This window comes from Grammomys surdaster, unplaced genomic scaffold, assembly GCF_004785775.1.
Source record: "Grammomys surdaster isolate TR1022 unplaced genomic scaffold, NIH_TR_1.0 166, whole genome shotgun sequence".
NCBI lineage: Eukaryota > Metazoa > Chordata > Mammalia > Rodentia > Muridae > Grammomys > Grammomys surdaster.
Genome location: NW_021604614.1, coordinates 953089 through 981030, shown reverse-complemented (window position 1 = coordinate 981030; position 27942 = coordinate 953089). Strand labels below are relative to the sequence as shown.

At 51.9% G+C, this 27942-nt stretch overlaps 3 protein-coding genes across 4 annotated transcripts; 2 read left to right on the top strand and 1 right to left on the bottom strand.

Annotated features, from left to right (window-relative positions):
• Polr2j (RNA polymerase II subunit J) lies at positions 1-6339 on the top strand. The gene is made up of 4 exons (XM_028766023.1): positions 1-128; positions 3374-3463; positions 5396-5570; positions 6125-6339. The coding sequence occupies exons 1-4, from the start codon at positions 76-78 to the stop codon at positions 6158-6160; spliced, it is 354 nt and encodes a 117-aa protein (XP_028621856.1). The 5' UTR covers positions 1-75; the 3' UTR covers positions 6161-6339.
• Positions 4367-22394, bottom strand: Lrwd1 (leucine rich repeats and WD repeat domain containing 1). The gene is made up of 15 exons (XM_028766022.1): positions 22213-22394; positions 20741-20975; positions 20444-20560; positions 19723-19863; positions 19369-19473; positions 18740-18862; positions 18546-18660; positions 17907-18016; positions 17396-17603; positions 16846-16918; positions 16615-16755; positions 7313-7404; positions 7015-7170; positions 6820-6932; positions 4367-6726 (listed from the first exon to the last, which is right to left on the bottom strand). Exons 1-15 carry the CDS (start codon positions 22290-22292, stop codon positions 6586-6588), a joined length of 1950 nt encoding a protein of 649 aa, XP_028621855.1. The 5' UTR covers positions 22293-22394; the 3' UTR covers positions 4367-6585.
• A 116-nt stretch (positions 22395-22510) lies between these two features.
• Alkbh4 (alkB homolog 4, lysine demethylase) lies at positions 22511-27597 on the top strand. 2 transcript variants are annotated; one of them, XM_028766071.1, is made up of 3 exons: positions 22511-22644; positions 25785-25982; positions 26795-27597. In XM_028766071.1, the coding sequence occupies exons 1-3, from the start codon at positions 22522-22524 to the stop codon at positions 27380-27382; spliced, it is 909 nt and encodes a 302-aa protein (XP_028621904.1). In that variant the 5' UTR covers positions 22511-22521; the 3' UTR covers positions 27383-27597. The 2 variants fall into 2 exon arrangements, with proteins under 2 accessions (XP_028621904.1, XP_028621905.1); XM_028766072.1 differs by having other exon boundaries at positions 22536-22644; positions 25909-25982.
• Positions 27598-27942: the final 345 nt, after the last annotated feature.

Below are 27942 nucleotides of genomic sequence, written 5' to 3'. Positions count from 1 at the left end.
GTGGTCGTGCTTCGGGGCTCTGTGGGTGGAAGGCGGCTGCGGGTTAGTGTCTGGGAGCGAGAGCGCGGCGCTAGGATGAACGCCCCTCCGGCTTTCGAGTCGTTCTTGCTCTTCGAAGGCGAGAAGAAGTAAGTGGAGGCCGGCTGAGGCGGGGACGGTTGTGGCCGTCAGCTCGGGTGGAGCGCCGCGCTGCTCCTGCCTGGGGAAACCGAGGCGGGCTTTGCTTTAGAGCATTCTGTTCTGCTCAGTGCTTGTCTGCCCAAACTTGAGGCAGGGGTGCGAAGCATTGGCGAGTGCATGCATTTTGCAGTGGGAAAACGGAGGCTCGGGACATTGAGTGACACTTGGCTCCAGACACTTGGTCCATGATAGCAGCTGCGAAGGGACAGAGACACAGCTCCTTACCCTCCTCAGCAGCCTGAGGGTTTCCCCTAGCTTTTCAGGGATCCCGACTTAGGCTAAACCCGGGTGCGTGGCTCCACGCTAAAAAGAATTTCAGGACTCTCCGGTTTAGTGAAGCAGGATTGGTGGTTTTTATTAAAGATATTTTAGTATGGGCTTAAGCAGGAGGGTTCAGAGAGAGAGAGGCGCTAAGAAAGTAAGACACTCCCAAGTTGGGTGTTCGAAGAGAGTCGGGAAAAGTACAGTGTACTCGAATGGGTACAGGCCTAGAGATTAAGCATCTAATTGCCTTTTTGTTTTTGTTTTTTCCAGATAGGGTTTCTCTGTGTATTCGGTCTGGCTACCTGGGAACTAACTAGCTTTGTAGACCAGGCCAGCCTCAAACTCAGAGATCCACCAGCGTCTACCTGGGATTAAAGGCTTGAGCCAGCTTGTTCTGTCTTCATGTTTGTCTTAATGGTAGCCAAGATACACCCTTTTAGTTTGCTAAGAACCCTTCTCTCTTGTGTGTTCCCCTTCTTGGAAGCCAGCTTAGTCCCTATCTCGGGGGAAAAAGTTTGGAGGTGTTGTGTCAGAAAGCGTTCGTAGACCCCAAAAGACCACCAAGGAGCTGTATCCGATGTAATAGCATTAAGGTCTCTTTATTACAAGCTTGGGATCGCCTCCAGCCCAACCCTGATACAGCAGGACAATAAGGGAAGGCAGAGCAGCCTCAAACCCGTTTTCTAGCGAATGGGAGTGAAAGGGTATCAAGCCTGACAAGTCTCTTAACTGAATGTCTATTGTAAGCTGACAGGTGGGTGCTTTAAAGGAAGACCAAGAACAATCACAAGCGGTCTGAAAGTACATGTGAAACAATCAGACTAATCCTTGATTAACGGTTGCTAAGGAGTAACTGTGGGGTATGGGCCAAGGACAAGTCGTGGAGTCCTTCCTGGCACTTGGGTGCAGCTTGGGTGCAGCTTGGGTTCTGCTGCAGGCCAAGTTCTCAGGCTTACTTTTCTTTAAGAAGGAGGGGGTCCCAAGATGGGGTAGGGTAGATTTGGCCTCTCAGAGGTATACCCCAGTGGTAGATTGCTTACCTAGCATGCCCGGGGTTCATTTCATCCCTGTATTAATCAGTCAATAAATAATGAGGTTCCTCAAGGAGATTCTCCTCAAGGAGTTTGTCTGTGTAGTGTACAGTGTGCACTGCGGACCTGTAACTGACACCTGTCATTCCTGAGCGACTTCTATTCGGGGGTTTTGTTCTTGACATTCAATAGCTACTTCAGCCTTCCTTGGGGGCATATTCTCAACTGAGAGCCCTGTCATCCCTTGGGCAAGAGCATTTGGCCATGTCTGGAAACAGTTCTGGTTGTCCCAAGGAGGCTGCTATTGGCAGCCGGTGGGTAGAAGCAAGAGATGCTGTAAACGACCCTGGTTAGACAGCCTCTCAGAAAAGGAGGATTGGGTCCAAAATGTCCATGTTCTGGGCTGGCAAGATGGCTCAGGTACAGGCACCCACAGGCAAGTCTGATGATGTGAGTTCAATCCCTGGGACTACTGTGGTAAGAAGGAGAGAACTGACAATTTATAGGTTGTCCTCTTTTCTCATACAGGTGTGGACAAAGTAAGAAATGTTTGTGTACTGAGTTTGAAAAGTTCTGCTTTAGAAAAAAAAAAGGAATAATCCTTAGCTGGGCGGTGGATTTTAATCCACCTTTAATCCCAGCACTTGGGAGGCAGAGGCAAGAGGATCAAGGCCAGCCTGGTCTACAGATCAGAGTTCCAGGATAGTTAGAACTACATAGAGAAATGCTGTTACAAAAAACAAAAAAACAAAACAACAACAACAACAACAAAAAAACCCAACAAAGACAAAGCCTGCTAAGCAGATGCTTCCTGGTTTATAAATAGGCCGTCACAGGGTCGAGGTGGTCTTTTGTTTGCTTTGTTTATTTTTTTGTCATGCTGGGGATTGATTGAACCTAGGGTCTGGCCCATGCTAGGTTAGTGCTCTATGCTAAGCTACACTCCAGCTCCCCCCCAACCCCCTTTACAGTTTTTGATAGGTTGGGAGATGGCTCAGTGGGTAAAACAGTCGCTGAGGACTTGTGTGTACATCCCTAGAAGTTGTATAAAAACTGTGTTGAGTTCTGCTTCCAGTGCTCCTCCAGGGACACAGGAAGTGGAGACAGGAGGCTCAGCTAGCGTGGTGTATCCAGTGGCAAATGAGACTCTACCTTAAGCAAAGAGAAAGACCAAGATGAGGTTTTTCTCTATCCTCCTGCCTCAGCCTCCCAAGTTGCTGGCATTACTGGTCTGAACTACCAAGCAGGCCTGCCTTTGTTTATTGTTTGAACGGTGGGAGTGGTGGAGTCGAGACCCAGAGTGTAAGTATATACTTACATAAGTATGCATGGGAGGTAAATGGTTGGCCACTGAACCATGCCAGAGCTCTCAGAGTCCTTTATGGGTGAGCAGACTGAAAAAGGCTTCCACTGTAGCTCAGCGGTCAAGGGCTCTGCTTAGCACGCTCAAAACCCAGAGTTCAGTTCCCTGGGGTAGTGGGGCTTGCAGAATGATGGACCTGGGCCTGTCTTGATTGTTAGGGGATTAGGGGTTAAGTGTCTCCTGGTCTCCCCCTCATCCCCCTAAGTTAGGGTTTCTCTGTGAGGCCCAGGCTGGCCTCAGACTCAAGAGATCCACCTGCCTCTGCCTCCTAGATGCTGGGATCAAAAGTGAGCGCCACTACAACTAGTTGGTTCTTGTCTTCTAAGAATTTAGTGAAGAGCTAGTTTAAAGGAACTGTTCATCAGTGGGAAAGGGCTATGTACTTAGTTTCTGAGATAGTGGGAACAGCCCAGCTGCAGTTTCAAGAATGTGTGACCACAAATGGGGACACTGTGACCCTCAGGCCCCTGGCTGGCTGAGGCTAGTATCACAAGATTGTATGTGGGCTTGAGCTATTACCTCTGTCTTTTTCTAGAATCACCATTAACAAGGACACCAAGGTGCCTAACGCCTGCTTGTTCACCATCAACAAAGAAGACCACACTCTGGGGAACATCATTAAATCGTAAGTCTCCCCCAGCCAGGGGTCCCCTGCCAGTATCCGCAGGGCTCTGTAGGCTGAGCACGTGTCCTGTGACAGTGTATTCTGTTCTCTCCTCTCTGCTCCAGATACTTTTTCCAACCTGGTCTGACTGTTCTGTTCACAGAAGCCTGTTCTGTTCACAGGTTTTCAGACCCAGGGTCTCGTGCAGCGTGGGCTGGCCTCAGACTCACTGTGTAACCGAGGATGACCAGATTATGGCTCCTGATTGTCCTCACCTCTGCCTTCAAGTGCTGGGCTCTCAGCTGCGTGTCGGCTGTCCTGTGTATCTAATGTGAGACTGTTCAGGGAGCCCCAGCAATTGCCTCTTGGTCTTTTGGTTCAGATCAAGTCAGGGAGCTCTGGCAAAGCAGGATTTCATTTTAATGGACATTAAGAGGCAGGTGCTAGTATTGTGGTAATTCCAGCACTTTGGGGGAGAGAGGCAGAGGCAGGGGGAGCACTTAAAAGTTCAACGCCAGCCTGATTTATACAGTGAGCTCCAACACAGCCAAGAGAAACCATGTCTAAAAAAATAAAAAGGCCGGTAGAGGCTCTGCATGGATGGTAATTTGTGATACCTGCAGTTCTTTAGCCTCCAACTTTTTACTGAGGCAGGATTTCTCTGTGTAGATCAGGTTGGACTCAAAGTCACATCTGCCTGCCTCTGTCCCAAGTGCTGGGATTAAAGGTGTGTGCCACCATTGCCTGGCTAGCCTCCAACTTTTTAAAACTTATTTTGTGTTTTTTCCTTGAGTGTGATTGCCAGTGCCCTCTAAGGTACTTAATTCCCTGGAACAGGAAGGGACATGGGTGTTGGAGATTGAACTTGGGTCCTCTGCAAGAGCAGTAAATTAAAACAACCCCTCCACATACAGAAAGAACTTATTTATTTATTTATTTATTTATTTATTTATTTAGAGCTGAGAACTGAACCCAGGGCCTTGCGCTTGCTAGGCAAGCACACTACCACTGAGCTAAATACCCAACCCAGAAAGAACTTTTTAATGAATGTTTAGCCTTTGTATGTCTGAAGGTCAGAAGGTACTAGATCCTCCAGAGCTGGAGGGTCAGATGGTTGTTAGCTGCTACATGGGTGCTAGGAACCTCTTAACTGCTAAGCCATTTCTGTAGCTCAATCTGCAGCTTAAAAGAACCAAGTTTATATTGTATGAGTGTCTGACCAGCCAAAAGAGGGTGTCGGAGCCCAGAGCCAGTTACATGCAGCTGTGAGCCACTCGCTCAGATTCTCTGCAAGAGCAATAGGTTCTCCATCACTGTGCAACTTCTGCACACAGTGGCTGAGCACTGTACGGTGTCCTAAGATGCCTTAAGGGGTGCTGGATCCCCTGGGACTGGAGTTAGGTGTGAGCCACCCACTATGTGGGTCCTGGAAGAGCAGCCAGTCCTCTTACCTGCTGAGCTATCTCCAGCCCCAATTCCACAACTCTTCAGATATGCTTGGCAGGGCCAGTTGTACCTGCTTGCTCTGCCTGGGGACAGGGCCTTGTATGTCTCAGCTTAGGAGCAGCCTGCAGCCACTGTCATGGGGTCTCTCTCACCCTTCTGAAAGGTGCCAAACAAACTGGCTCCCAGCCAGGCTCCTTCACCCTTGTAGATACAAGGTTCCCATATGGTCTTGGTCCCTTTAACTTGATTTGTCCCTATTCTAGTTCTGGGAGAGAACCCCAGGCCTCGTGAATGTTGGGCAAGCACTCCACCACTGAGCTACCTCCTCAGCTGTTGCTGTAACAGGCCCAGTTAGCTGCCTAGGCTGGCCTTGAACTTATAAGGTCTCTGAGGAGCCAGGATGAAGACCTGCACCACACCCACTTATTCACAACTGCAGGTGGGGGGCCACATTGGTTAGCAAGCCTGCCAGGTTTGACCTGCCTCCCTGTGAACTCTGTTTCTCAGCCAGCTGTTGAAGGACCCACAGGTGCTGTTTGCTGGCTACAAAGTCCCACACCCCTTGGAGCACAAGATCATCATCCGTGTGCAGACCACCCCAGACTACAGTCCCCAGGAGGCTTTCACCAACGCCATCACAGACCTCATCAGCGAGCTCTCCCTCCTGGAGGAGCGATTCCGGGTGAGGAGCGCTGGGGGCCAGGGGTTGGGGTGGGGGCACCACTGCTGCTGTGGCTGTGAGTTAGAGCTACCCCAGCACACTTAGAATCCCCAATGAGGGGCTGGGGTATAGCTTAGTGGTGCAATATTTACCTAGCACAGTCAAGGCCTTGGGTACATGGGGGTGGGGGGTGGGAGGGAAGCTCTCCCTTTGCCTGGCTGCTCTGGGTCATAAGGTCCCAGAGACTCTGGGCTCTTGTCGAGTAGCCTAGCCGTTCTTCCCAGGGTAGGGATGACAACAGCTCTTGCTCAGGGGCCCTCAGTGTAAGGTAAGCCACTTTTGAGGTTTCACCCAATGGGCATGTCCCAGTTGGCTCCATCCCCAGCCCTCAGCAAGCAGATGCCACAGGGCAGGTGAAGCCTGCTGAGGTACCTGGAGACTGGTCTGCCCCTTGCCATGTTCTCTGGAGTGCTCGCTGCATTTGGGAGAACTGCAGCAGTCTTGGCGCCCGCTCGCCCCACAATCCCAATATGCTGGGGTCATTACAGTGTAGTCACTGCCTTTGTCTTCCTCAGGTGGCCATCAAGGACAAGCAAGAAGGAATTGAGTAGCAGCTGAAAGCAGCGTTGCTTAGTGGCTGTAAGGCTGGCACATACATCCTCAGGGCTCTTCTCAGCCCACTGCGATGGCAACAGCCACTTTCAGCTCTCTAGCTGGGTACAGGACACTGTCCCATTCTGTACATAGACTGTTATTTTCCTAATAAAGTAGGGCAGAAGGTGGACTGTCAGACTTGATGGCTGCCGGTGGCCTGTCACCCAGACTCAAACCACAGGTTGGGCAGAACCTGGGGCTGCTGGGCCTGCTGGTTAACCGAGTGGGAACCCCAGCGGAGCCTGTGTGAGCACACTCATTTCCTTCCCACTGGCCTCCACTCCACAATAGAGAATTTAATAACAAATACTCCCTGGTACAAACCCTCTCCCGCTAGCCCCAAGCTAACAAGCCATGTCCTGACACTGCCTTGTGCAGGCGTCTAGCATCTCCTCCAGATGGACACGATGTTGGAGTCCGTCAGAGCAGTGAGGTAGGTACAGGCTGCGTTGGCCACGGCTGTGTTTACCATGGTCTTGGTCACTGGTTGGCCCAATGCCGTTGGCTGAGGCCACTTCAGGATCTGAGGAGGGAAAAAAGGCACTAGGCTCCTGCCTACCCAACAGCAGCCCTAAGGGACACCAGGACCTGCATGGTGCCAACGTCACAACAGTACCTGTGTTGGGGGCTGCAGAGTTGTCGCCGGTGGAAGTGGCTGCTTCAGTAGGTGTTCAACATCATAGATCCACACACTGCCCTCCTCGTCCCCACACAGCACGAGGTTTTTTTCTGCCAGGACAAGTGGGAGTCTAAGATGGGGTGGGGGAGGGGCAGGGACGGAAAGGGAGTGTAATGAAGTGGGCAGGCTCACCAGGACAGGTGCTGAGTGAGAAGTAGGCCAGGCTGGTGGGTGACCACTGCAGCCGGGCCAGGATGACGACAGGCAACACAGACTGGCCGCCCCGGCCTGCCCACGTCTGGCTCCAGCTCCACAGGTAGATGGTGCCCTGGCCACTCCCTTTGGAGGCTGAAGGGAGAGGAGATATGAACTCAGGTTGACTGTGTGCCCAAGCCAGCTGTCAGTACAACCTCCCTGCTCCCCAACAGGTGTCTCAGCACCCTTAGACTAGGCCCCAGCCCACCTAGGGTGTCCAGCTGGGCTCACTCACCCACCACATCTTCATTCACAAATGCCAGCCCATCCACTCTTTGTCCCGACACCTTGGAGTCCTCAGAGAAGACAAAGTCCACCTCACACACCCTGTGGAAGACAATAGCGTGGTCCTGCTTGGGTTTTTGGCACAGAGAACTTTAGCTTTGTTTTAAAGGGGAGTCACAGGGGTGGGAGCACGGGGTCACCAGGGGCTGGACATCCAGGGCTGTAGGCCAGAGAGTGCTTTCAGTGCAGTGCCCCTCTTCCCAAGATCAAGGACAGAAGCTGCGTGAAGGGAGGGCTCACTGGTGTTGGTTATTCATAGCAACACAAGCTTTCCCTGCTGTGCAGTCCCTTTGTAATCCCTCAAGACACAAAAGTGCCCCCCTTCCCCAACAGCTGTTTTCTAAGTGCTACAAGGGCCCTTCCAGCCCCTCAAGGCAGGAAAGTGGCCAGGCCCCACTGTACAAGAAAAAAAAAAAAGTTCTACCAGTCTCCAACCACTCCAACAACATCCCATCCCCCAACCCTGTATCAACCCAGTGCTCTGCCCAGTTCTCTGCTGCTGCTGGCCTGAGCAGAGGCAGCCACCCTCCTTGGGTTTCCCTCCCAGCTGTTGTCTTGTGTGAGGTTTGTGGTGGGTCTGACTCTGTGGTATTCCTTGGCCCCTGATGGCCACGATGCCTCTTGGAGTAGAGCTGTCACACTGACTGGGAAAACCATCCTGAACTGGAGCACAGCTGTTACACCTGCACTGGGGAAGATTCCCGGCAACTAGAGCAGAACTTGTGTGGGAGAAGCCTTTCCCTTAGAGCTGCACCACTACATTTGGTGACTTGATGGGTTCTCCTGGTGCGTGTGCTCCCCCTTGTGGTCTGAGCCGCACTGGGACCCTATCCGTCATCTCCAGTCCATCAGCAAGACTCACCTAGCGCAGCATCCATCCCAGACACCTGTGGCAACTAGTTAAGTTTCCCCTTCGGTCAGTGAAAACATTCCCGTGCATCTGAGGAAGTAACCACTGAGTGTCCAGTAACCACTGTGTGGTAACCACTGTGTGGTACTCTTAGAAGTGGGGGTTCCTCCAGCCAGTCTTAAGGCCACAGCTGGCCCCTCCTACAATATACCAATCTGGAGCCCAAGCCCCCAGCTGGAAAACAACTTATGAGCTGCAACTTCTCCCAGAGTTCCCATGATGCTGGGTCAAACTTAAGTATCTACAGAAAGGGCCTCCCGACTCCACAGGCAAAAGTCTTATTGGTGGCCTTCAAGGTGTACTATGGGAGAGAGATGGAGAAGAATCTCTTATAAGCGACACCTGGCAATAAAAAAGCCTATGGCCAATGGACTGAGGCAGGAAAGAGGCGGGGGTGGAGGGAGTGGGGAGACTGCCAGTAGAGAGAGGATTCTGGGGAATAGAAGCATGGGAAGTTTGCCCAGGAACACTGAGGAGGCAGCTGTAAACCAGCCACACAGAGGAACTCAGGAGAGAATAGAAGGGAGATTCGCAGGGGCCGCTAAGGAGACGGCCATAAACCAGCCGCTGCTGAGCTCAGGAGAGAATGGAGGAGACTCACCCTGGACACATGAAGCTGTGGAGAGGAAACTAGCCATGGGGAAGACAGTGACTTAATGGGTTAATGAAGTTACAAGCAGGTCAGGGAATGACCCAAAGCCTGTGCTAAGCACTTATACATACTTAGTCTCAGAGTTGTCCTTCCAGGAGCAGGGGTGGGAAAGGGAAAAACGGTTTTATTTTTTGCAGAGATGAAAAGGTCTGAAAACGATACATGATGATGGCTCAGACCTCTCAGCTGGCCAAAGCAAAAGCCCGGGCTCCCTGGCCCCCAGAGCCCGAAAACCTCCATGCTCCTGCTTCAAATGTCGCTCATGGCATGGGGACATCAAGCCCAGACCACCCTATGGCTGACCTCCTTGGTCTGGCTATGGATGACTGAGGGGCCCTGAGCTCCCTCCCCTCGGCTGACCATCCCATCTCTGACAGTGCCTTAGGTGGTCAGAGAGAGCGATCAATTTCCTTCCTTCTGGACACCAGGGTTCTGATCAAGTTCTGAAGACCCACCTCTCCTTCTTGTTCTTCTATTGTCAGAGTAGGGGGTCAGCCTTGCCAGGCCCAGCAAACCCCACTGCTTAGTTAGCTGCATATTTACACCTATCCTTACCCATCCCTTCCTAGTGGTACCAACCAGTCCCATCCCCTTCCTGGGAAGGGACCTCCTAGCCAAAATGGGAGCCTCCATTTCTTTTGCTCCCCACATCTGCCTGACCTTGGGTTTGCCAGCCGCTCCCCTCGTCCTCCTCGGCAAACCCCACACTGACACACCTTTTCCCTTACCTGCCTCTCAGGGAGATCCCTAGGGATGGGGCACCCAAAGCTCTACAGCCAACCATCACCCCCTCTTATTCACTACAAACCCACCAAATATATAACCTAATACCCATTTCCTCTCTAAAGCTGCAGCGGACATAGGCCTCTTATCCCTGACCTATCCGGAAACAATCTTCTGCGTCCCTCTTCTTCCCTTTAATGCCCCTTACTCACATGCACAAACCCAACAGAAGTTATTGCTTGGTTCAGGATCTGACTTATCAGTTCAGCAGTACTTCCCTCCACTTCAAAGTGCCCCGTCTCTGTAGTCTCTCCACTACCCCCCAGAGACCCCCCTACTTCTCTGTCCTAGACCACAAGGGTGCCTTGTCTTCTATTCCTCTGGACCCTTAGTCACAAAATATCTTTGTCTTTACTTGGACTGACCCAGACACTCACCATTTCTCCCCAATTCTCTCAGATCATCCTACCCTGGGGTTTCCGGGACAGCCCATATCTATTCAGCCAGGCTCTGGCTTCTGACCTATTCTCTGTCACTTTCTAAACCCAAGCTTATGCAGTATGTAGACGATCTTTTCCTTTGTAGTCCATCCCTGCAAATTATTCAGGTAGACACTTCAACTTCTGCCCAGCTGGAGATAAAGGGTCTCACTCTCTAAGCTCCAGCTGTTCACTCCTCAAGTTAAATAGATTCTACCCTTTTTAGGGACCTTAGGGACGGCTGGTTATACTCTTGCACTCCTCTCTCTCTTCTCGACTGCCCCTGCCTACATAAGGCAGCCCTCGGACCCTTTCGGGAGCCCTTTGTGTACCCACTACCAAGCCATTTCATGAGCTTCTATGGTCCTCCTCCAGGGTCCAGCCTTACATCTTTCTGAACTTAACTTGCACCTTTCTCTCTCTGTGACTGAAAAGGAGGGTTATGCCCTCAGGGTCCTGTGAAAAACTTGGGCTTTTCCTTTGCTCTCATGGCATACTTACCAAAAAAATTAGACCATGCTATCCAAGGATGGGCACCTTGTCTACAAGGTTATATGTGAATCAAGGAAGTTAACCTCTGGGTCACCTGTCACTGTCTTCTCTCCTCACCACCTGTCCACCTCCTGGCAGAGAAGGCTCTCCTGACACTACCCGCTCCTGAGTTCTCTCTCTTCAGGTAGCCTTGGCAGAGGACAGACACAACACTTAGCTTTCAGCCATACCTATCTCTTACCACATCACATCTTCTCTCCTGGCCAATCTCAGAATACCCTCCATCTTATTCCGGCAGTGAGACTCTCAGAGAATGACTGCCTTATCCTATACACAAAGCACACGAGGGAATGCCACCTCAGGCCACCTATACATGGTACACAGATGGCAAGGAAGTACGAAAAGCAAGACACGTTACTGTTTCCAACACCATAGTGGCTGAACCACAGGCCAACAGCTGAGTCAATGTTCTTACTCACACCTTCCAACTAGCAAAGGGGCAATCCCTAAGCCTCTCTACAGATTCAAGGATGCTCTTCACACTCTCTTGTCACATGCAGCTAACTGGAAGGGGCACAGACTGCTAACAGCTAAAGGAGGGGCCAAAACCAATTCTGACCAGATTATGGCCTGCTAGAGGCCTCCCATCTTCCCACGGCCATAGGAACTGTCCACACCGATCACACCAAGCAAACAATCCTGATATCTCTAAGGGATGTAACTGAGCTGGGGAGGGGCTAGAGCCAAGGCTCTCAGAGGCCCAGATTCTTGTACGCCAGAGGCGCTCTCATTCTACACCCACATCTCCTCCATCATCCCCAGATACTCAACACATCCATCCTATCTGGACCAGACCTTTCACCTCACTTTATCAAAACTTATTTACCGTCTACCCCGAGGATCTGTCCTTTCTAAAAACTATAACTGCTTCCTGTAAAATCTGCCAAACTCATAATCCCACCTCTGGTCTTCAGAGTTTCCCTTTCCCACACATCAAGCTGGGGGTGGGGTGGGATGGGGTGGGGGGGGTCCCTGCTTGGGTAGATGCTTCAGATACCTTTTGGTCCTAGAAGACCATCTCAGGTTGGGGAGAGGCTTCTCCACTAATAAAAGATCACAGTTTCTGATCTCCCTTTCAGGGAAATCAGGCCCCACTGCAGAGTTCCAACCTCCCTTCAATCAGATATGACCCTAAATTTACCTCTCAAACTTAGCTAAAGCCTTTAACATCCTGTGGTGTTTCCATATCCCCCACCATCCCTAGTCTTCAGGCAAGGTCAAATGAACCAATCGCTCTTTCAAAAATGTTATCAAACTCTCCCAAAAACTTCATACAGACTGGTGGTACCTGCTCAAAAACCCTTGCTAATCTGTCACTGGGTTTGTAGCCTTGCGGCATGATAACCAAGTGGTCCAAGTCACCCCCTCCTTTCTTGCACTCCAGGGCATAATTCCACTGGAGCTGCAGGGCTGACTGTCCCAGCCATTTACCACAGATTTTCCTCTCAGTTCATCCAGGATCTCCAGTTGGTGACTCAGACCATCCTTAGCCTCCAGGGTCAAACCGACTCACTGGTTACCGTGTTACAAAGTCAGTGGAGATTAGATTTACTAACAACAGAGAGAGGCATCTTTGTCTCTTCCTCAGGAAGGAATCTTGTTACTATGTCAACTGGCTACTATGTTACAAAGTCAGTGAAGACTAGATTTACTAACAAGAGAGAGGTGGTCTTTGACTCTTCCTCAGGAAGGAATCTTGTTACTGTGTCAATGAGTCAAACTCTAGAGGATATCCAAAAACATAAGCAACAGCTTGATGCCTCTGGCCAATGGCTCACTGACAGTCCAGTGTGGAATTGGATACTATCCTTCCTAACCCCTTGTTCCCCTCCTTTACTTAACCCTACTAATCGCACCCTGCCTCATAAACTTGTCCAGATTTCTTCAACAACAGATACAAAAGATTTCTAACCAGACTTTTCATTAGTTATAGCAACAGGATTACTGGCCTCAAGCTGAGCCAGAGACCTGCACACAGGGCTAACCCTGATGTGAAGATCAAACGTTTCCCAAGGACCGCCATGCCCCTAACCAGCAGGATGTAGTCTAATAAACCCCCACTCCCATCCCTGACTGTTAACAGTAAGTAAAAAAAAGAGGGGGGGGGAATGTTGGCAGGCCTTTCCCTGCCGTGGATGCCTTCTGTATACTCTGTAAACCTGGAAAGCCTTCAAGTCAGTAAAGAGGCCAGACCTCCTACCTGAGGAGGTCCAGTGGCCAGGCCCTGCTCCCAGATTGCCCTAGCCCCAAAGGTCATAATGATCAGGCTACAGAATCCCTCCAATCCCAGGCTACCCTGGAAAGCTCCGCATGTGATCCCACCCTCCCGCTCCCCCAAGAAACCACAGATACACCCTGTGTTCTGCCCAGTTCTCTGCTGTTTCTGGCCAGAGCAGAGGCAGCCACCCTTTTGCGTTTTTTCCTCTCATTACATCTCTTGTGTGACGTTTGTTGTGTGGTGTGACTTTGTGATAAATCCCTTGGTTCAGGACTGCAAGGACAGCTTTCCCAGCAGAGCTGTAACACTTTCCCATGAACAGAGTTTGCTGGGGAAACCTGCCGAGCACAATGGCTACAGTTTGCTGAGGAAGCCATCTCCAGCCAGAGGCCAGTGGTTACACTTGCACTGAGGAAACTTTCCTAGCAGCTAGGGCAGAACTTTCTTTCCCTTCTGAGCTACACTTACAGCTGTTGAGGTTGCTATGCAAGCTTGGTGCCTGGAATTTGATCTCCAGAACCCAAAAAGATGCATGAAACCTGCCTCTGCACTTTCCCACAACAGAGCAGACCCAGCCTGGCACCGGAATATTGCAATTCCCCTTTTCGGGGTGGCACTCCCTTCCTCCTAATGACCCTGGGGGTGGGGAGTGGGGGCGGCAGATGCCAGATTTGGGAACATACCAAGGCTAACACTCCCCTTGATAAACAACCACCATTTCTCTGTGCAGGTGGCTCCTGCCCTTGAAAGGAACAAGGACCAAACATACTTGAAATGATAAGAGGCCCACTTGGTCCACAACAAAAGGGCAATTAAGTATTCCCAGACAGCTGTGACCAGTTTGTAAAAATACACTAGCTCCTGAATAGCACCATAAAGTTACTTCCCAGGTCAGGAAGGTCCCCTTCCAGCTGCAAGGTTCCACCCTGCAGTCTGAACAAAGTTATCAGGTTTGAAGGATGGCTTTCCCTTGTCACCTCCTGAGTCATGTAACCCCAAAGTTGGAGGATCCCTGAGTGTGCATATGTGCGTATATATATATACTCCGCCCTGGACGTGGGCATGACATCCCTAACCTGTGCAGTGGGGAAGGCTTGCGATCCAGGTCTGACTCTAGGGGGTCTAAAATAAAGGCTCTCTTTGTTTTTACACTGGATTTGCAATTTCTGGAGTGTCTGGGGTTCCTGAGAACTGGGCATAACAAACCCACATGATGGTGGAGCCCTCTAACCTCCACATGTACCCTCCCCCACCAAAAAAATACATACATACACTCAGGTCAAAATAACAAGATAAAAACCTGTCTACATGGAGCTAGAGAGATGGCTCAGTAGTTAAAAGCACTGAATGCTCTTCCAGAGGTTAAATTCCCAGCAACCACATGGTGGTTCACAACCATTGAAATGGATCTAGTGCCCTCTTCTGGCATGCATCATATACACACATATAACACAGAATACTCATACATACATTAAAAAAAAAAAAAAAAAGCCAGGTAGCGGTGGCACACGCCTTTAATCCCAGCACTTGGGAGGCAGAGGTAGGTGGATTTCTGAGTTTGAGGCCAGCCTGGTCTACAGAGTGAGTTCCAGGAGAGCCAGGGCTACACAGAGAAACCCTGTCCCAAAAAAACAAAAAAAAAACAAAAACAACAACAACAACAACAAAAACACCAAACCAAACCAACCAACAAACCAACCAAACAAAAAATCTACATAGAGAAGTTCAGGCCAGCCAGGGCTGCACCGTGAGACCTTGTCTCAACAAGTTGGTGGTAGTCCCATCTGGGAAGACATGGGCCTGACACTACAGAGCCATCCTGGCATCTGTACAGTGGACCAATTTGGGCTAGGGCAGCATCAGAGAGGGGTGAGACCACGAGGCATGGAGAGTACACAGAATCTGGAGAGGGGAGGCAGACAAAACAACAACCAAACCAAACCAAACCAAACCCAACCCAACCAAACCCAACCCAACCCAACCCAACCCCAGGGATGATGGATGAGCAGGGAAACCTATGCCCACCAAGCAGCTGGATGGCCACACCTGCCCTACTTTTACTGTCCCTCTGGAAGCAATTATTCCTGTCAGCATCCTGTGCCCTTTTGGGGCTGTTTCTTATGCTGAGAATCCTACTGAGACAGGCTAGGTGGAGTATGTGGTAAGAGCACACTAGGGAATGGCGAGATGGCTCAGAAGGTAATGGTGCTTGCTGCCAAGCTCAACGACCAGAGTTCAATCCCTGGGATCCATAACTGGAAGGAGAGAACCAACTACTACATGTTGTCCTCTGAGCTCTGCATGCATGCTAGGGCATGTGTGCCCTTTTCCATAAATAAGTCAGGTTATATAAGTAAGTGTAATAAACTTCATTTTGCAGAAAGGAACTTGCACCTCACACTGCTGTTTGAGACTGGTCTCAAAGAAAGAATGCTAATGAGGACAGACTGGGGGTGGGGGACAGGGGGTATCCCTGGATGGTTTTGCTCTTCCTAACATAGCCATATTGAATACAATTTGCTAAGTGAGTGCTGAGTAGGCCTTTAATCCAAGCACTGGGAGGCAGAGGCAGGTAGATCTCTGAGTTCATGGCCAGCCTGATCAACAGAATGAGTTCTAGGTCAGCCTGGTCTACACAGAGCATCCTTATCTTCCCTGTCTTGGAAAACCAAACACTTGTTAAAAAGAGGTCGGTGAGATGTCTCAGGTTAGCCCTGCTGCACAATGCTTGTGAGCTGAGCTAGAACCCTCGGAAAGATAGAAGGAGAGACCCAATCCCATGGGCAAATTGAGGCACAAATGCCCCCATACACTGCATACACACAAAAGATGAAATATGGTAACTGGGGCTTGCTCAGGTGTGGGGAGGCACTCCCCATGAGCTTCTCTGACCGCTGGCTCTCAGCAGGGACAGTTAATATTCAAATTCCCCTCTGTAACAGGCAGCACAAACTGAATTCTGCTGATACCACAGCCCACAAACCTCAGCGCCCACTGCCCCAGAGCCTCTCTCCTCAGGGACACTTCTACTTGTTGAGCCAAGGTGGTCCCTTAGCTTTCCCCGGTCTCGGCCACCACTCCACTGTCCTCTCTGCAGAGCAGTTCTCTGAGAACTCGTTACCAGGCTGCATCCTCAGGACTCGCCCTTCCCCTGGGGCCTCACTTGGTTTTCAGCCATGATGTCACGTAGCCCAGGCCGGCCTCCATTCTCATGAGCTGAGGATGCCCCTGAACTTCTGAGCCTCTCAGGAGCTGAGGTAACAGGCATGCGCCACTGCACCTGGTTTATGCAGCGCTGGGAGCTCTGTGCACGGCTCGGCCCTCATATTTAATGTCAAGCCCCTTAGCCCTCACCACGTGGGCAGGACCGCCACACTGAGCTGTCTCAGGGCTTTCCACAGGAACAGATGAGCCACTCAAGTTCATCACCAAAGCTTCTCCTCTGGGTACATCCTGTCTCTACCACTCTCACTGACCCTGGGGTATACAACACTTGCCCTTTCCTCACAGACTCGGACATCATGCCAGGGCAGGAGGGTCACACACTGAGGGACAGCACTAGGGCTCCAGTGATTGACTACAGGGTGGTGAAGAGACCAGCTCATGAACGCAGCTTCTGGGGCAGCTCGTTGGGCAGCTCTGTGGTGTGCCCAGGGTCCACCCAGCACACCCAGCTTTGGGGCCCAGCTCTGCAGGCAGCCCCAGCATCCTCACCTACCTTTGCTTCTGGGGCTGGTCTAGCCGCACATCCCAGCAGCAGCAGCCCCCCTCACAGCCAGCCAGCAGGAAGTCATCTGGGCAGGTGGCCACAGGACAGAGACGCAAGGGGACAGAACCACAGGTGAGCGTGAGGAGCTGGCTGCCAACATGTAAGGAAAACCGTGAGTCATGGGCCAGGCTTGCCCCCAGCAGTCCTGACAGTCCTCTCCAGGCCAGTCCGCAGCCTCACCTAGCCTGGAACCTGTAATCGTGGTCGGGCACCCCGATGTCCCAGAGGACGATCCGTTTGTCGTAGGAGGCAGCTGGGGAGCGGGTGGAGGAAAGAGGAAGCCCTGAGAAAATGCCATCTCCTCTTGCAGACTGTGACTGTGGGTCACTCAACCAGCTTATCAGAGGCAGAAAGGGCAGACTGTGGCTACGATAAGAACTCCTGGGCCCACAATCCCCACAGTCCTGCCTGAACCTAGTATACACAGCTTCATAGCTGTCTTTACAGCACATCTGTCTCCTCTGTTGGGCTCACCATACCCAAGGGGCCGGGTTAAATCCCCTGGTCCCAGGCAGACACAAAGGAGCCCAAGTTGCTAGGAAACTTCAAGGCCACATAGCATGCTAGAAATAAAACTGGATGGAGATTCTGATTGGCCAAGAGGCTCCCTCACTTCTGAGTAACGCTCTCTGGGCCCCACACCCTGAACCCTACCACCTCAGAAGAGACCCTAGGCCACCGGGGCAGAAAAGGCTACAATGCTGAGAAAGCCCAGAGGCGAGGGTCTTACTGAAGAGGTGAGTCTCACGGGTGGGGCTGAAGCAGAGGGTGGCAATGGCCTTCTTATGGGCCCGGATGACACTGCAGCAGAAGCCTGCACGCACATGGAGTAGCCGGACCATGCCCCGAAGGCCTGCGGCTGCCAGCATGTGCCAGCGCTTCTTGTGGCCCGCCTGGGTGACCACCGTGAGGGCTGTCCAGGCCACTGAGAAGAACTCCTGAAGAGAGTAGAGGAAGGAGACAGCCATGAGCAGGGAACAGGAGGCAACCTGCCTGGAGGGCTGGTCTGGGGCAGGGAGGCATGAAACAAACAAAAGCCCCCAGGAAGGCTGTGGGGGCTGAGAGCTACCACAGCGCCTGCCTAGAATCCCCGAGTGAGGAGCTGGGGGACCGGAGACTCTGGGTTCCATCTCCACCAAAATAATTAAAGGCACAGGAAACAGACGGCTTCACGTGGACCTCCAGCCCCAGGGCTCATCCCAGAACCCAGCAGTCTTCAGGAAGGGGACCCTGGCACTCACCTCGCCTGGTACCTTGTATTTATGGAGTACGAGGCCTGTCTGGCAGTCTATCACGCAAACAGCCTCTCCGCCACACGTGGCCACGGTCTGGGATGTGGCCCGGGAGTCTCCTGTTTTATGGGACGAGCCACATAAACACCTTTTTTTATAAAGCTCCTCCCTACTGTCTTCCTTCCTGCACTACCTGCCTCTCAATTATTATTACTTATTTTAATTTTTTTGTGTGGCACAGGTAACAGAATCCACGGCCTCACACACGACAAGGCATCTGCCACTACACTACATCCATGGCCTCCTTTTCACCTTAAAAAAAACAAAAACAAAAACAGTGGTTACGTGGTTATGTACCTCTGTCATGTCGGGGTATGCCCATGTGACCGCCGGCGCCCACAGAGGCTGGACGAGAGCATCAGATCCCCAGAGCTGGCGTTACTGGCAGCTCTGAACTGCCAATGGTAGACGCTAGCAACCAAACTCCCGTCCTCTACAAGAGCAGCAAGCACTCTTAGCCAGGGAGCCATCTCTCCGGCCCTTTCTTTCTATCTTGAGATCAATCTCATTCCCCAGGTATCCGTCCCTCTCTCGTCTGAGCACCACCCTGTGACCCAAACCGCCCACGCCCACTGGCCCAGCACGCACCCTCCTCCCGGGCTGGCTCAAAGGCACAGGCCCACAGCTGGGTCTCCAGGTCCTTGGGGCTGTTGTTTCTGCTATGACACTGTAGGAAGTGCAGGGGCTCCAGGTGTAGGGCAGCCTGTGGGGACACGGGTGGTCACAGCTGCCCCTTGGCCTGCTCCTCCTGGCATGCTCCCTCTGGCACCTGGAGAGCTTACCTGGCCTCCACTGGCGTCCACAGGACTGTCCTCAGTCTGGGCTGGTGGCAAGACACACACTTGCTTGCTGGGAGGGAGGTTGACTGGGTCATTACCTGGCCGTTTTGAAGCCACCTTTCTGGCCTGTGGAAGGAAGGGGGCTTTAGCCATTTGACCACGCTCCAAGGTCCCTCCCCTGACTGCACACTGAACTATACACCCTCTTAAGAGGGCCCTTGCTCCGTGTTAGGGCTGGGCACTTAAAATGTTCTCCAAGGGCCTAAAGGCTAAAGGGCTGGGTCACCAGCCTGTGGGGCTACTCTGGAGTACAGGGGAGGCGAAGGGACTTAGGCATCCCTTTGAATGGGACATTGGGACACTGGTTCCCCTTTCTCTCTTTGGTTCTTGGCTGCCACAAGATCCCCAGCCCATCCCCATAAGAGCCACAACAGGTACGGACTAGAACCAAGGAACTAAGGACTGAAATTGTAAACCCAAAACAACCTTTCCTCCTTGTAACTTTGTAAACTTCAGGTATTTTGTCACGGCAAGGGAAGGGTGACTGTCATACTTGAGTATCACCCGAGTTTATGTAATTCTAGTGCAGAAAGACCCAGGGTACTCACAGCCACGTGGATGGAAACACTCACCCTGAGCATGGAGGCCCCTGCAGTCTGGGGACGCCCCACTGGTACCTTAGCATCTTGCACCTGAGTCCCACCTGAGGCCACCAGCTCTTCAGCAATCATCCGCACCTGGGTAAGGCCAGGCCCTTAGCAGGCTGAACACAGTCTTGGGTGCCCTAACCCCTCCCCAAATACCTGGTCACAGGGAGCTTGTGCCTCTTGAGGTAGGAAATGGCCTCCTCAGGCACAAGGGCTACTCTCTCAGACCCGGCCAACTCCCCACAGTGCCCCAATCTTCACAACCAGGGACTTCTCCAGGACAACTGAGAGCCAGGAAAACCAACCCCCCGGCACAATGCTCCCCTCCCCATGACATACCCGCCACTGCGTGAACTCCATGATAGACTCGGGGCCGTAACGCACATCCCTGACTGCAGCCCTCAAGAAGTCAGCCCGCACTTTGTCAGCTTTCTCTTCAGGGCTCACAGTGGCTTGGAACTCCTGCCAGTGAGCTGTGACCTGCATAAGGACCAGAACAAGGCCCGCCCAGCCTGGGTCTTCTGGCTTACAAAGCACCTCCTCCTGACCACAGTGTATTGACTATACCACCTTCTAGAAATTTCTGCAAGCACAACCTCTTATTTTGCTACTAGCATAAACTGAAGTCACATGACTTGAAACCAGTCTGGTTCAACAACCATGGGCATGGTGGTGATCTCAATACTTGGGAGGCTGAGGCAGAAGAGTCCTAGGCTATCTGGGCTATACAAGCAAGACCCTGTGTCAAAAAACATCTCACTACAGAGTCTAGCCTCCCTAGTGTCCTGCTGTGCTTGCTGTATACAATGGAGACAGGGTCTCCAAACATAGGAAGAAAACCAAAACAGATTCAACACTTCAGACTTGAGGCTGTCTAGGCAAGGATCTCTGTTACACACCTCCAAAAATCCACTTCTGTCCCCATCAACAACCAACTGATATGACCAAGGACCCCACCCCCACCCATCATCCTTACCCTACCCCTATCCTCCTTACCCCCCCCCCCCCCCCCTTCCCCCCCCCCCCCATCATCCTTACCCCACCCCCCCATCATCCTTACCCTTCTGGTCAGCTCCTGATCTAGGCTTTCCACCTGTGAGCAGGTGGAAGCTGTGTCCTTGCCATTGACTTTACGTAGCTTGGGAAGGAGAAAGGAGACTTTGAGGTTGTCACTGACCTAACAGAAGGAGAGATAACAGAAAGCCAGGAGTAATGCATATCCGTAATCTCACCAGCCTATGCTACATGAGACCCTGTCTCAAAACAAAACGAAACCGGACAAAAAAAGAGCGAAGCCTGAGTCTGCCCCACAGAGTCCTGGTCCTGAGCATTCCACTGGTAGAACCCTCCTCCTCACCGTCAGGAAGGGGTTGCCTTCCAGACTGAGCTCCTCAAGTTCCGGGAACTGGTGCAAGGTAGTGACATCCCCTAGCTGGTTGTTGGTACAGCGAAGGATGCGCAGATGGGACAGGCCCAGGTTAGCAGGCAGCGTCTCCAGCAAGTTGTTAGAGAGGTCAAGTTCCTTCAGCCGCTTCAGGCGTCCCAGGAGATTAGGATCCAAGTGCTCTGAGAGCAGCTCCAATCCTGACAGACTGGGGTGAGGGCAGAGATCAAGAGCGCTCAGGGGGCGGGCTAGACCCTCCCGCTAATCACCTCATCTGTCCCAGAGGGATTCTCACCAAGAAAGGTCGTATGCAAGCATGGGCTTACTTATTTTTTTAGACTTGGCTAGCCTGAACTATGTAGACTAGGCTGGCCTCGAAATGCAAGAGATCCGATCCTCCACGACTCATTTGTGTGGTCCAGAAAAGCCTTGAACTTACTCTCCTGCCTCTCTCTCCAAGTGCCGGGATGACAGGCATGTGCCACCCCGTTCAGGTGTTGCCAGGGATGGAGCCCTGTGGAAGCCTTTGTGCATGTCTCGTAAGCAATGTACCAACTGGCCTGTGCCAGCAGTTCTAGGCGCCTGACTTTCTAAATTACATTTCTACTCATTACAGAGGGTCTGTGGATCTGTGGTGTGTGTGTTTGTGTGTGTGTGTGGGTACAGTCCAAAGTGTGAGTAACGAGGTCAAGTTTTTAGGGAGCTGGTTCTCTCCGTTGTCGGGGTCCAAGGGGCTGAACTCAGGCTTGGTGACAGGCACCTTTACCTGCAGGATCATTACTGTAGCCCATCTTCCTTCCCTTAAAGAATACTTTGTTGCTGGGCATGGTGGCACAAGCCTTTAATCTCAGCACTTGAGAGGCAGAGGCAGGCAGACCCCTGTGAGTTCGAGGTCAGCCTGGTCTCCAAAGCCAGTTTCAGGACAACCAGGGCTTTTACACAGACAAACCCTGTGTCGAAAATCAAAAGAAAGAAAGTAAGAAAGAAAGTTTTTCTTTTTGAGACAGGGTCTCATTCCGTAGTCTAGGCTAGCTTCCAACGCATGACATTAGTCTTGCACCAGGACTTTGTTTTTCTTTTTTTTTCTTTCTTTTCTTTTTCTTTCTTCCTTTTTTTGTGCTCCTGGCCTTTGAATATCAGATCACATAACGACTTTAGAACCTAAGACCTAAGTTCCTTCTGGATTGCTTTTACTCGTTCCTGGTGGCCCGTTCCATGCTATCCAGGATCCCTCAATATCTCAACAGTCTTTCTACTCTCCTCAAGGCGCTCGCTCCAGGTTTACCTGACACGGGGCTTTGGCTGCCAATCGCCCGCATCTCCGTTAGGAGCGAGATATCCCTGATTGGGGGGGGGGGGGCTGATCCCTGCATTCCGCCCACCAAACCGCCCGCGCGGGGAGTGACCCCACGCCCCGAATCCGTTTCAACCCCGCCTGCTCTTACTTCAAACTCTTAATCTTCCCCAGCCTGTTGGTCTTGGGTCGCCCACGTTGCAGGAGCAGCTGCGGCGTGAGAGGAGCCATGGATGGCCGAGGGCTCAACCGAACCCGCGTCTCCACGAATTCCGGTCGTTAAGGCCCGCGGCCGAGGAGCCCAGGAGATGGCGCACAACAAACCCTATGAGAGTCTGGGGCGACCGGAAGGAAGCAGAACGCCGGCTGCACGCCCCACCTCCTGCTGCTGCGTGCGAGGACTACAACTCCCAGCGGCCCCTGGGTGTCGCGCCTGCGCTCTAGCTGCTCGGAGGACGCAATGGCGGCGGTAGCAGTGGCTGAAGTTTCTCATTTGCAGGAGTGCGGCTGTAAGGGCATCCGGACTTGTCTTATCTGCGAGAGACAACGTCAGAGGGACCCACCCTGGCAGATCTCCCTTCAGGTACGGGCTAGGAAGAGTCATAGCCAGAAAATTTGTTCATCTTAATGGGAAACTGAGGCCCAGCTTGCCTGTGAAACAGTCAGGGATCAAAGCCTCGCGGTAGGGGAGTTGTTTGGAGCGCTGATACCTCAATATTCACAAAACCCAAAAGGTGGGCGCTTCCCAAGTGCCATCAGCTGATGAATGGAAGAGCGGGAAAAATGCTGGTGCACGCCGAGATCTCTGCATTTGAAAGGCAGAGAGGCTGGAGAGGCAGAAGTTGAAGCCAACCTCAGCCACACAACAGGTTTTAAGAGTTGTCTTGGAAGTAGTGACTTTGCTGGGGTGAAGTGGCAGATAACTGGAACTTAATACCTGGGGTTCTGGGTGAGCTTCCGGAGCACAGGGAGATCGCTTGGAAATGGTAGGGAGTGCTAAATACTAGGCCGTCTGTATTGGAAATTCTTCTGAAAGCCAGGGAAAAAAGACAGACAAGGAATGAGCGACTTAAGACAGCACAGGCTTTGATTTGGGAGGAAATTTTTTGGGAAAACAAACCTGTAAGAATCAGCTTTACAGCTGGGCAGTGGTAGTGCGTGCCTTTAGTCTCAGCAGAGGCAGGCAGATCTCCGTGAGTTCGAGGCTAGGCTAATCTACATAGGGATTTCCTGGAAAGCCCATCTTGAAAAACAAAAATCTGTCAAAACAAGGTAGGATCAGAAGGGGGGTGGGCCACGAAGTATGTTAAAGTGTTTCTCTTTTAGCTCTCTCTTGACCGTGGCTAACACCTTCCATCAAAATAGGCAATGGATGAATGAAGAATGAATGAATGAAAATAACCTCAGAGCATTTGTATGGCCCTGGTAGCCTGTAGCAGGTTGCTGGGGTGCATAGCCAGGGGAATGCTTGAGAAGGGGCATGAGATAGGAGCTGTGGTGGCTTGGGTGACACTTAAGAGATCAAAGGGGCCTGAGCAAACAAGGCTCGGTGAACATCACCGCACAGGCAGAATGTGAAAAGAACTTTAAATTCAAGTTTTAGAAGGATGCTTGTCAGAGGAAGCTGGGAAACCAGCAGGGAGTCTCTCTGTTGGAGCTAAAATGCCCAACATCTTGTGGGAAACGGTTTGAGGTGCCTCACCAGCAGACTGAGCAGGTCATCTGGTGTGTTCTTGGGTCTATGTGCAAAAGAAAGTTTTTTGTTTTAGCTATTTTTTTTTAGTTAGAGGCCCAAGAACACCCCCCCCCCTCCATGCTAAGATTACAGGCATATGTCACCATGTCTGGGTCATAGCAGCATTCAGAGAGACCAAACAAACACCCAGGTGTTTATAGCAACTGGTGAGTTGAGGAGTCAGCAGTGTTGGTGCTGGCCTGAGGGAGTTCAAAGATAGCTGCACAGCAAGTTGAAAACCAGACTAAGCTAAATAAAAGCCTGTCTCAAAAGAACAAAAGAAAGAGGCAAACAATAAACTAATAAATGAATAAAAAAAAATCTTGGATATCCATACAGCAGATACAACCTTAGAAAGGAAGGAAATTCTGACATGAGTTCCGTACGGATTCTCCTTGATGCTAAAAGAAAGAAGCCAGTCACTGGCTGGAGGCATGGTTTGGAGGTAGAGCACCTGCTTAGCGCCACCCAGTGCGGGTCTGGAGAGACAGCTCAACACTTGCTTGCTCTTGCAGAAGACGTAAGTTTGGCTCCCAACACCCATGTCGGGTGGATCACATCTGCCAGCCTCAGGGGGATCTGACGCCCTCTTCTGGCTTGGAGAGCACACGTGCATTGCCACACACAGATACAAACGTAAGATGTAATTTAAAAGAGAGAGAGAGAGAGAGAGAGAGAGAGAGAGAGAGAGAGAGAGAGAGAGCGCGCGAGAGAGAGCGAGAGCAAGAGCGCGAGAGCGCGATTGAAGAATGCCCTAGTGAGGCGCTTGGGGTGTGCCTCAGTGGTAGAGTGTTTGCTTAACATGCTAGGCCCTGGGTTCCAGGGATCTCATGTAGCCCAGGCTGCCCTTAAGCTCACTATATATATAGTGAAAGATGACTGGGAACTCTTGGTCATCATGCCTCTACCTCCTGAACACCAGGATTACAGACCTCTACCACCACACAGGTTTTTGCAGTGCTGGGGATGGAACCCATGGCTTCATGCATTCGAGGCAGGCACTGTGCCATCTGAACTACTGCCTCAGGTTTATGATGCCCCTACCCCTCTTTTAAATAATGTATTTTAACTTTATTTTATGTACATTGGTGTTTTGCCTGCATTATGTCTATGTGAGGGTGTTGGATCTCCTGGAACAGAAGTTACAGACAGTCTTGAGCTCTCCCGGTCGTCTGGAAGAGCAGCCGGTACTCTTATTCGCTGAGCTGTCTCTCCAGCCCCTAGGATGGTGTTTCTACTGCTGCATCTCTCAGTCTCAGAGGAGGAGCAGGGCTGAGGAAGGTGCACATCTGTGGCTTCCAATAAGCATTGCCCAGCCCCTGGCCACCCAGACCACAGCCTTAGGGTTAGCCCTACTTCTCAGACTCCTGATGCAGGCTCCTGTCCTTTTATCCTCTTGTTCCTGAGGGTCAGGTGATACTACCCACAATGCAAAAGGAATAGTGTCCACATCCCCCAGCTAAGGCTATGTCCTCTTAGAGCAAAGATGCAAAAGAAAGACTGAGAATCCCATGCCTACTTCAGAGGGCTGCAGGCCTGAGGCTGGGTTCAGTTTGCATCACCCCTGGGACTCCAGGCTCCTCTCCAAGTTGCTTTAATTCCAAGAAGAGCATCGGAATCTCAGAGGCCAGAGGCTTCTGGGGGTCCTGGGCACATGTAGCTATCGTGGGTATTTGCTGGTTCCAGGGTGCTTCTGTTTGGGGTGTATGTGTATACAGGTGTATGTGTACAGGTAGAGGGCAGAGGATAGCCTCAGATGCCCACCTTGTTTTTTTGAGAGAGGGTCTCTCACTAGCCTGGAACTTTCCAAGAGGCCAGGCTAGCTTGCATGCTCTGACCGTTGCCTCCCAGCTCTGGGATTACCGGCATCTGTGACTACACCTAGCTTACTACATCTGCTTTAGGGGATGGAACTCAGGTCTTTGTGCTTCTTGCAAGGTGAGTACGTCACCAGCCTACCCACTCTGCCCCATCTCTGTCTCTCACAGAGAAAATGCTGTTTCCTCTACTGCCCGGACACAGGCTGGGCCATGGGGGCCCAGGGCTCTGACTTCGAGGGTTGGGCATTCCCCTTCCCAGGAGTGACACTGATACAGGACTTTGTGACCCCAGAGGAAGAAGCTGAGATGGTGCGTCTCATGGACTGTGACCCCTGGAAGCTCTCACAGTCGGGGAGGAGGAAGCAGGTACCGTGGATGAGCCGGGGGGGGGGGGGGGCACGACGGTCCCTTTGTCAGCAGCCCCGGCTATCTCCTGTAGTCGCACCCTAGGGTTCTTTGGTCACTGGGTGTGGACTTCCTCATCAAGTGCCTGCCACCGTCTCTATGCGGCTGTCTTGTTGGTGAAGGGATACTAAGTTCTAGAGAGGCTCTCCATCATCCCTCACTTGTATATCAGGACTCCTGAGGTGCCCTCAGGGACCTGGTACCCTCCTATTTCTCCCCTTTCTCGTTATCTCTCCCTCACCACAATGTAGTCAGTTCCTGCCAATAGCTTCAAAGCTGCCCTTCACCCTTTGTTCCTGGCATTGTAGTGTTGGGTTAGAGTTCTGGTGACATCAGCCAGTTGGAGGTCCCTTCAAGCTTCGCCCTGTGCTGGGACAGCCCCAGCCACCCACTCTGCCCCCAATCCTTCAGACAGACGGAGCCATGCGGCTTCCATGGGGTCCTTGTTCCTTTCTCCACCCCACCTCCATCTCCACCTTTCCCAAGAAGCCCCCACCTCACCAGGGTCTGAGACCCCAAGCTGGTCTATGAATATGAACTTCTAATCCTCCTGCCTCCACTTCTCAAATGCTAGGATTGTAGGCACTACTATGTTGGCATTTTTCCCTTCAAGACAGGGTCTCACTCTGTAGTCCAGGCTGGCCTTGAACTCTATGCAGTCCTTCTACCTCAGCGTCTTAGGTCCTGGGATGACATGCATACACCAGCCATGCCCAGTTTGTGGTTGGCATGTCTTAAACTGAACCACTTCTTCCTTCCTGTCTCCACCCCAGGACTATGGGCCTAAAGTCAATTTTCGGAAGCAGAAGCTGAAGATGGCCGGCTTCCAGGGTCTCCCCAGCTTTAGCCAAAAGTTAGTCCAGAGGATGGGCCTTTACCGGGGGCTGGAGGACTTCCAGCCTGTGGAACAGTGTAATTTGGACTACAGCCCTGAGCGGGGCTCCGCCATCGACCCCCACCTGGATGATGCCTGGCTGTGGGGCGAGCGGCTGGTGAGCCTCAACCTCCTGTCGGCCACAGTGCTGTCCATGTCTCTGGAGACCCCTGACAGCCTGCTGCTCTGCCCAGCCCCCTCTGTCGGACCTGATGCTTTTGAGGGCAGCATCGAGGCCCCTAGCAGGTCTGTCCCCTGCCAAGAGGTGGAGGTGGCCATCTCAGTACCCCGCCGCTCCCTGCTGGTGCTTACAGGGGCCGCACGACACCAGTGGACACACGCCATCCACCGCAGACACATCAAGGCCCGCCGTGTGTGCGCCACCTTCAGAGAGCTGTCCGATGAGTTCCTGCCTGGAGGGAAGCGGCAAGAACTGGGCCAAGAACTGCTGCAGGCTGCGCTTTCATTCCAGGGGAGACCAGTGTGAATGCCTCCCAGGGCGCAGGCCTTGCTAAAACCCTAGGTCCAGCACAACCATTGCTAACGCTGAGGTCTCCCCACAACTCAGTAAACTCATGGGTTTTTTGAGACAAGGTCTCATGTAGCCCAGGCTACCCTCCAGTTAATTCTGTAGCTAAGGATGACCTTATACTCTTGACTTTTCTACCTCCACTTCTCAAGCTCTAGATGTGCACTGCCAGGCCTGGCTTTTTGTTTTGTGTTGTTTGTTCCTCAGCCTTCATTGTTGAGGTGCCGTGCGTTTGTAAGACAGGGTCTCTAATTTGCCTGCAGCTCTCCAAGTACACTGGGCTGTCTGGCACCAAGCACAGGAATCCACCTGTTTGCTCATCTCCAGCCCTGAAATCACACCTGCCCCATATCTAGTCTATGGGCTCAGGGATTCATGCCAACAGGGACAGCGCTTGCTGACTGAGCAAAACTGTAGTGACAACTTTGGAATTTTGGTTTCTTTAGAAAACACAAATAGAAGAATGTTTTTGTTTTAATCCCAGATATAGGATACGGGGCTGCTTCAGATTGTCCACA